The sequence below is a fragment of the Camelus dromedarius genome, chromosome 6 (genome assembly GCF_036321535.1).
Source record: "Camelus dromedarius isolate mCamDro1 chromosome 6, mCamDro1.pat, whole genome shotgun sequence".
Lineage (NCBI taxonomy): Eukaryota > Metazoa > Chordata > Mammalia > Artiodactyla > Camelidae > Camelus > Camelus dromedarius.
Genome location: NC_087441.1, coordinates 36098955 through 36108818, shown reverse-complemented (window position 1 = coordinate 36108818; position 9864 = coordinate 36098955). Strand labels below are relative to the sequence as shown.

Here is a 9864-nt window from a genome sequence, read left to right as displayed (position 1 = left end):
TTTATAATTCTATTTTCAGTTTTAAAATTATCCACCCTCCCACGAGGGCTGTGGACTCTTTGAATGGAGATGCTGTCTTTCCTTTATTCTATCTTGAATATTAAAAATATTTCATTATATGTGTAATTCTCAAAATATGTCTGTATAATGAATGGCCAAAGCAATGTCCTTAACACATTGGAATTGGAAAATCAAACTAAAGCACAGCATAATTTAATAATCATAAATTGAGGAAGAATCCTGTAGAAAGTTTAGATGAATTTCTGAGGCTTACTTTACCTTCACAGATTCTTTAGATGCCTAAATATCAAGAGGAGGCATAACTACAAAAATGAAACTTCAAAAGTAGATATTCAAAGATTTACATATGAACATTTAAATTTTTCACATATTTGTTTACATTGTATCATAAAATGTAGTTTATTATAATAAATCCTGTAAAATATATAAGGTACTCCTTCACAAATTAGAAATAAGTCCTAAGGACTTATATTTTAAATAATTAAAAACAAAAGTGAGGCAAGACAGGGCTGTATTTATTTCTACTCTAAAGAATATTCTTAAATCAAAAATAGGAAAAAAATAATTCACAATGGCAATTACAAAAACTACCATATTTTACATTTTATTTCACCAAATTACTAGGTCATTGTTCAGATTTGTCAAGTAGAAAATGAAAGCTTTCTTGTTCCAGCTGAAGTCACTTTTCCAAAATGTAATATCTAGGTCTTACTTCAGTTTCCAATCAAAATCACCAATGGATATTATAAAATTAAGTTATAGCTCTTCTCTATTTGTATTTCCAATTACCATGTAAGAGCTTTTAAAAAGAAATAAAGCTGCAACTTTCTCAGGACCAATAACAATAACTCAGAAACAGAATGGGAAGAAATGGAACCATAAACATGTATTACAGGTTCTGTGGAACAGCTTTTCAAAATTAAGTTTGAAAGTAGACAAAACTTGATGTTTTGAGTAACCTAGGGCTCTGTTACCTAACTCATATCAGCCAGAGCTAAAGTGAGCAATATGTCAAATTAACCTGCTCAATTTCCTTTTCTCAACTTTTTCAGTGCCCTTTAGGAACACCATTATGAGAAGCTATTGTTGACATTTACAGCATAAAACCTGATTTTGGAAGGTTGATTTTGCAGTTGCCTAAATATCACGAAACTAAAAACTGTATGATATCAGTTGTTTCATCATACTAAAGGAGAAATGAATTTGTGGATAAGCCATTTTTGGTTGAAAAGAAAAAAAGCTTCAGAATGATTTTAGTGGTTGACTTATATTTAAACATAAGTAATGAGTATAAAACAATCTCTACCTATAATTTTTAAAACTTGTTTTTAAATTAATTGAAATTAATATTTTGTGTCTTATCATTCATATATTAAATGTGACAGTTATAAGGAAATAGACCCTAGCATATTGTATTAATATCATTTGGCTGAGCCTTGTATTTAAATAGAATAAAACATTGTTAGTCATTTAACTAATTTGCAAATCTATTCTCCTTAACGTCTTCAAGTTCAGGACAAATTAAACCTATCACTAAGGAATATGCGTAACAAATGAGAGTCAAATGCTTATCAGTATGAAATAACCAATCTATTTTTAAATGAACCATGTGGAGACTACATTTCACATTGAAAAATTATAAATTGAAATAGGTATCAAAAGCAATTCCTAGAAAAACAATTATGTCTGAGGACAATAATTTTCATACTACTTGCTATGATAAATATCATTTGTTCCTCCATATGTAAAATAAGCAGTGTGGCTTTGTCTATTTTCTTTTATATGTGAAGACATAAAAAATGAGGAAGACAATTATCTTCCTTGTTTACATGGACTCCCTCTAGCTGGTCAAACAATTACTTTTACAATATTGCTGCTACTTTCCAAACTCATTGAAAAAAATGTCTTACTCATCTAGGGAAGGAAGAAATGTTAAGACTAACTCTTAAACACAAAGAACTATAAGACAGATCTTATTCCTAAACAACCTTATAAAACAACAAACTTACAAAAATGAATTCACTTCATATCACATATTGAGCTGATACATACTTGAATACATTATTATATTCAAAACTCTCAGGAATGATTTACAATTTACAATATTGTATATTCACAAAGCGTATGTTGTTACGGACACAGAAAACAGTCAAGTCCATTTGTTTTCTTTAAAAATAAATAAAACATAAAATTAAATTGTGTGTTCCATGATCTATGTGCTTTGCACTCTAATGTTTCGCATGTCTCTCAGCAGCACTGGTCTGTAGTTTTGTTCCAAAATTTCCATGTATTCAAAGTAATCACTCACTCGAAACCCATGCAGTGGTTCTTCCTGTCAAAAAAATATAAAGAGAAGTTCATTTGCTTGGGTAAAGACATGCAACTAAGTTAATGAATTTTAAATAGTTGATGTATCATTTTTTTCAGCTCTAGATGGCAGTTTCATGTTGCTAGTAAATGTGCAACTGCTTTTTATTTAGTAGGCTATATGTATATGATAGCAAGAAATCATGTCCCTGTGAAACAAGGTTGTCTGTTTTCAAAACCAAAAAAGCTTTAGTGCTAACAACAACAACAAAAAACCCATAATCTTAGATAATGAAATCTCCCTAATATTTTAGATGTAATAAAGTTTCAATTATAGAATGATTGTTCACATTTGTAATTAGTAATGGCTCTAAAGCTTTTCAAAGGGTACTATAATACTGCAAGAAATATCTGTTCTACAGCTATTGTTCATAAACTCTCCAACAGTCTGCAATTCATAATGTTGGTACTATGCATGTCTGTACGAATTTGGAATTAATGGTTAGTGTCCCAAATGAGGCACTCAAGAATGTAGAATAGTAGGAGCATCCATTCTGAATCTTAGAGACTTTTAGGAAATTTTATGACTATTCCTTTTAGCATTTTCAAATACTAGCTATGCAATGCTTCCCCTTCAAAGTAACAACAACAAAATTCTGCAAAAGAAACATGATCCTTGACTCACTGTAATGTATTATGTTAGAAGTTTGAGAGGTTATAAGGAATTCTGTACAGTTCATGCTTTTCTGGAGATTATAGTTTAAAGGCAAAAGCTACTAACAATAAACAAGAGCAATTCAAAAGAACAGAAGATAATATGTTATCATACACCAAATATTATGTTAGAGACAATCAGTTTGTAGATGAGAGAAATCAATGTAAGGTAGCTAGGAAAATGTCACAAAATTCTCAGGAAGAATGAATGTTTTCAAGGGCCTCAGATATCACTAGTCTACACTTGAACTACATCGTTAAAACAAGTAATGGATGAAGTGATCAGAGTTTGAACAGATAACGAAATTAGATTTCAATCTAGAAAAGTGTAGCATAAAAGAACTGTATTCATTAAATGAAACAAAGCTGCTAGAAATAAAACAGAAACAGTGTCATTGCGCTCCCAGCATGATCGGGCCATGGCACAGACAGGAAGGTAGACACCAAAGTTGCTGGCCTCAAAACCACGCTTGAGTCGCACAAGCTTGATATTAACAGGATCTGTATTTATGTGCCTAACAGTAGCTCTGGTATTTTATTTCTTGTGGATATAATAAAGTATCTTTTAAAGAGCAACCTCCCCCCAATTACTTCTACGAGGTTAGTAATAGTTCACAGCTTGCAAATAACTTGGGAGAAGAGTACACCTACTTGCCACATATCACCTAAAATCTGGGTAATTCTGGGGAAAAGTTAATTGGTACTTAAAAAAAAAACTATTACTGATTTATAAGGCTGATATTATAACTAAGGAAACCAAATGATGTTAAGTTATATGGATAACATTACATTCATTTTAAAATAATTGTGATATCCATTTCTTCATTCATTCACTGATTGATCCGCTTATTGTATGTAAAGTTCTTGGTTATATACTGAAGACACAAAGATGAATGAGAAAGTCCTTGTCCTAAAAATTAACAGCTGAGGTATATACTGTATCTCCAGTCTTATGTAAAGCAACTGAATCAAAGGGAAGATGTTCATCTTATGAATAGCAAGAATACTAGGTTTTTGTAAATTTCTCTCGTATCAAACATATTTCACTTTGTTCTTTGGGGAAGAAATAGGATTGAAATAAGACCAGTATTACTATTCAAGAATTCACTATAAACATTTGTTGTGATAGTCATGGAACTATTTATGAATTTATCCATTCTCTTCATCCAAATTACTTGTGATTTGGCATTAATCACCTCTTCACTAAAACTATACTTAAGTTGGAAAGGAATTATAGTAATGTGTTATACTAACCAGAGGGGGAAAAAACCTTGTGCAAAAAAAAATGTTTTAGTACATATTCATGAGTTTTAGAAGAATGCTTGTTCATTAAATGTGAATTACAATAGGAGATGATGGTATTTGAACAATAGCTCTAATAATTCTGGGTGAAAATAAGCAAAATATATTTTAATATATTTTAATTATTGTTCCACTTTAATTTAAAAATAAAAACTACCTATAGAGAACCATAGCTATTACTTGGTTTAAATATTTTTTCCTGAGGACATATTTTTTGAATTATGACTTCCATCTTAGACATTAATTTTAAAATAAAGAGAAAATATTCTGATAACTATACTGAAGGGACACCCATAAAAATGGCAAATAAGGCTATTAAGGTCTTATTTTATAAGAGAAAAATTAAACAGTCATTTATATGGGATGTTTTTAAATGCTATAGTTCATTATTTAAAATTCACAGGCAATTTGAACTCTGAATAAAATTTCAGAATCTCTGAATTCCACTTCCCTTCTAAGTGGAATATTTTTCATTTTATCATAAATGTTCTCTAATGGCCTTTTTACTGGGTAACTTTTCCTTGTAATTATGACCATTTAGACAGCCAGCTTATCATTCAAGTTATAAAGGACCATTTCCTCAGAATACTGCTTTATTATCATTTCATTTATAGACCTGCATATATTGGACTCTATAAAAATATGAATCCCCTTATTCTTTAAATTGGTAGACATGTAATTATATAAGGTAACACTATCTCATTTTATATAAACAATGCTCTATTTGTTCAAGTTTTGTTTTTTCACTAAGTCAGTACTGGAGTAGTTTATGTCTTAGTTAAGAAGTTCATTTTGAGCATACTGTATTTTCTTTTCTGTACCTAATGGCTTTTCAACCAGTATACCTTCAATGATTTGCTCTCTTCATTAAAGTTTGGTTTCGAATGATAAATCATCAAAAAGCATTAAAAATTACCATCCTAAGCCACAATGCTGCATATGTGTTCAATATTACATGATACGGCATCCACACAGCTTCTCTCTCTCCTCTGTATACAGAATTTAGTTTCAAGTATGTATCCACTGGTTTTATTTTACTATCAAGAGTATTTAATTAAAAGATCCACTGAACTTAGGATATTTTTTTAAAAAGGTAAACAGACTAGTCAGTGACATTCTAGAAGGAGCACAGGATTTGGATTCAGACCAAAAAAGGGTTCAAACCCCCCTGTATTAGTTACTAGATGTATGAACCTGGGAAAGTTTAGATTCTTTAAGCCTTGATTTTTCATGTGTAAATGTAGACAATAATAGCATAAACTGTGCTGTCTGAACTCCTTACCATGAACTATAAAGCCTTATGTCATCTGACCGTTCTTATTCCCTCACCTTGCTCTGGCCACAGTGGTCATCCTGCACTTTCTAAGTGGTCCACGCTCATTCCTACCTCTGAGCCTTTGCATTTGTCTTTCTTCTTATTTAGAGAGATTATGCACAGAAGTCTTTGCATTGCTTTTTTCCTTTGCTTCACTCAAGTCTCTGCCTACCCCCTCAGAGTAGCCTTCACTGGACTCTTTATCTAAATAGCACCCCTAAATCTGACTGAGTCCCTTACCATACTTAACTTGTTTATAGAAAGATCTAGCAATACCTGAAATATTACATATTTATTCACACATTATTTATCTACCAGTAGAATATGAGGTCAATCTGGCAGGGCCACGGCCTGTCTTGTGACTACAATGCCTGGAACACACAGCTGTTACACAATAGTTGAATAAGTTGGTGAGCAATGAATGGGCAATACCTGTTAATCTCTTTGTCCAGTGCTTGGCATTCAGTAAGCACTCAAGGTGTTAATGGTGGTCATAACAATAAGAACATTTTTATTAACATATGTTCTCTGAAATGGTTGAGCTAGATTGTTTTGATTGCACTGCAAATTTGTTAAATGTTAAGCATGGACAGGCCCATTAAGGATTATTGACTCCAGTCTCTGCTCTTCAACTCCTTACCAAAAATATAAGAGAACAATTCACTTAAAATATTAAACTATTACTGTACTTTCTTGCAACTTCTCAAGAATATGCCTATTATGGAAATTAAGCTATACCTATAATTTCAAACATTATTTTTAACAAAGCTTTCAAAAACAATTTCTAGCAGAATGTTTTTACAGCTACTGCAAGCCCTGTAAATTTGGAATTTGAACTGAAGATAAGGCCTTTCAGGGTGGTGAAAAGATACAAAGCACAAAAAGATGAAGTATGCTATTATGACATGCCTTAGTTTTATGACTTCGGGACCAAGCTTAGGTATTTTCTGATATATTCTTTCCCAAATATTTAATTATTAATGCATTTAAAAGGTGATAAAAATATAATAGCTCTTTACAAACTACAGAGGAAAAAAGTAAGATATGTCACTTTGAGTGGATTAAACTGGAACAAAGAGTCAATTCTTATTAATAACCATCAGGAGGTATATAAAATAAGTTTACCACAAAAGGTGTAGGACTCAATATGCTCTGAGGTCACTTAAAGAATTTGTATTAATGTCAACTCTCACATAGGAAGCTATCTATCTGTCTACATATTTTAAACATAGAAAGTTCACTCATCTAGCCCACAGACATTTACTGAGCACCTAGCACACAGCAGGAGAAGTCCTGGACACTGTAGGACAGCAATGAATAAAGCCCGCAGACCTCCTGCCTCCCTGGAGAACTAATGGATATAAGACCTTTAGGTTGTGAAAGCAGGGGAAAAACACAGCAGAGCAGCAGAGGCCAGGCCTGGGAAAGTGCTTTTGCTTGGTTTTCCCCAGGGGGTTGGAGGCAGCTTAAGGAGAGGCCCTCAAAATCTGGGGGGCAGGCACATGGGGCTCCTCACCTGCTGCTGCCCGGCATCCCCCTGCACCTACCCTAACCAGCAGTGCCCTTCCCAGCCCTGCCCCTACCCAGTCCTGCCCCTTCCTAGGAGGCTTGGAGCACTGCAGGATGGGCCAGCATTTCTGTCCATTAAACCAGCCCCTCTGACTGAACACAGGCATTAGGGGGCAACCCAAGGCCCCATGACCTCACCCCAAAGGAGACGGCCCCAAAGAAGATGGAGTTTTGGACACTTAGCTCTGCTCTTCACCCTTGCTAGATATGACCTTTTGTGTGTTGTGTCCTACCTATCACATGAAAAAGGACCTTCTTTCCTGACCAAAGTGGTAGAAACACCAACAACCTGCAAGTCATGTTTCTTCTAGTATGTTATTCCTGAGGTGTCTGGTCTAACTAAAAATTCCTGGACTCAATATCCCCTAAAACTTCTGAATCACTGGTGGGGCATTCTGGATTCAAGCTCCAAAGGTAATAGTTTTACATATTATAAAAGCTGCAAGCTACAACAACTGACAACTCAGGACTCTGTCATGAAAATTCTGTTTTAGCAGGACTAGGGAGAAATCTCAGTGCATCAATTTTAATAAAGACTCTAGTGATCGTTAAGATCAGGATAGTTTAGATAGAGTGTATGGGTCTGGAGTGTATGGTTCTGGATAGAATATGAAGTTCTTAAACATTTAGGATAGGTTTTAACTCAGTTCAGGGGTACAAAGCATATATGATAATTAAGGAGAGGATTCAGTTTTGGCTGGGTAAATGGGGGAGTAGGTCCTGATCAGATGCAATGTAAGAGACTGTTCCTGACACAGATCTGAAGTATATGCCGGGTATTACTATGATATTTTATAACACTAAGATGTCACAAGAGCTGGAGAAAAAAAGTAGGAGCAAAAGTATATAGTCCAGCAATGGACTCAGGAGAAAATCCTATTTCCTTTGCTGTGTTGTCTGCATATTTTTTCCTAAATAAGACGAATGGAACAGGGAAATAGAAACCCAAATGATGGCTTTTTTTTTTTTAACTTGAGCACTTGTTATGTGCCAGATAATGTTCTAGAAGTATTTTACAAATATCATCTCATTTAATTCCTCAACAACTCCATGTGATAGGTATTACTTCACACCCAATTAAACAAATGGGAAAACTGAGGCATAGAGAGGTTAAGCAAGGTGCCTAAGCTTACAGTCAGAGGGACAGAGCCAGAATTTGACTTCAGATGGACTCAAATGATATACAGACAATGCAGAAAACGTAACTGAAAATCATAGCTGACATATTACTGAGCATGTTGTATCTATTCCTTAAAATGGTGAATTATTTTTAATTCTGTAAATACTTTGGTCTTTTAAAAACTTAGCATACAGTTGGTTTTTCTCAGTCTGATCTCCATTTCTTACCCTGTCAGCTAACCAACCAGAGCTGTAACAGCAACAGCAAAAAAATCCCTCTTGACAGTTTACTGATGGGTTGAAATTAACCTGATTTTTTTTTCACAATTATAAATTGATTTTGCCATAATATGAAAGATTTAGTTGAAGCATTTTACTTAAGTATTTTGAGTCTTCACAGCCTGATTTTCACTGGAAGGTAATCTTTTCTTAGCTTGGCATTTCAGTGAAGTTTATCCCCAGGTTGAGTCCACAAAGTAAAACCAACATCACTGCTAGCCTATTAGCACGCAGAAAGGAATACAAGCCAGTTGGCTAAAACAGTGAGTCTTCTGAAGAACTATTAAACTGACCCTCCCTAAACCTGTTGCATGTGTGTGTGTGTGTGTGTGTGTGTGTGTGTGTGTGTGTGTGTGTGTGTGTGTGTGTGTGTGTGTGTACATGAAGAAGAAGGTGAGAAGGGTGAGGGCAAGGCCGAGGGAGGGAGGGAATGCTCCACTAAAAACAAACAACAAAAACACAACTTTACACTTTTCAAGCCTGTTGAGATACTGAGAATATTTATTTTGTTGGATGATGCTTCTGTTTCTGGAAGTTTGTGCCTATAGATTTTCTGAACCACTGTCTGTCACAGAAAAACATTAGGTCCAAGGACGAAGCTCTTCAGCATACCTTTAGAAGCTGCCATCTAGCTCAGTACTAATCTATCAATCACCACAGGGTTGTTGGAATAATGTACTTAGCTGCTTTATTATCCAACCTCTATTTTTGTTATGTCTAAAAAGATATTGTGAAAAACTCAGACAACACACTTTGCTGAATAATTTATACCCATGGCATTCATCTAATATTTTAGTGATTTAATCAAATGAGGAAAAAAAACAAGTTTTTTTGTTTGCTTGTTTTGTTTTGTTTTTAGTAAATCTGGGTTAAGAAATTCCAAGTCATCTTTTTAATACACTGATCATGAAAAATTGTTCAGTGGGCTATCAGAAATGCAGGCAAAGAATCCAGACTCAATTACCTGATTTAAAATCTTGAGCCTAAACCAAAATAGATACAAAACAGGTTGATATTGTCTCTATACTACATGCTTCAGACAAATTCTTATTCCTAAAGCAATGCTTTCATCATGTCCCTTTATGACAATATATGAAATGTAAACCGGGAAACGAGTTGCATATTTTCAGTCTTCTGGAACCATCTCATTATCGAAAGTTTCTCAGGATAACTGGTAATAGTTGAAAACATAACATGTTTGTGGTTTTTCAATATTTTGGAAACTAATTTATTTGAGC

General features: G+C 33.9%; 1 protein-coding gene across 2 annotated transcripts in view; it reads right to left on the bottom strand.

Annotated features, from left to right (window-relative positions):
- Positions 1-515: 515 nt before the first annotated feature.
- TBC1D32 (TBC1 domain family member 32) overlaps positions 516-9864 on the bottom strand; it is a 130601-nt gene continuing 121252 nt past the window's right edge. For both annotated transcript variants that reach the window (XM_010979170.3, XM_031456232.2), the window contains one exon: positions 516-2353. In XM_010979170.3, coding sequence (XP_010977472.3) covers positions 2234-2353 — 120 coding nt within the window. In that variant the 3' untranslated portion in view covers positions 516-2233. The remainder of the gene's footprint in view (positions 2354-9864) is intronic.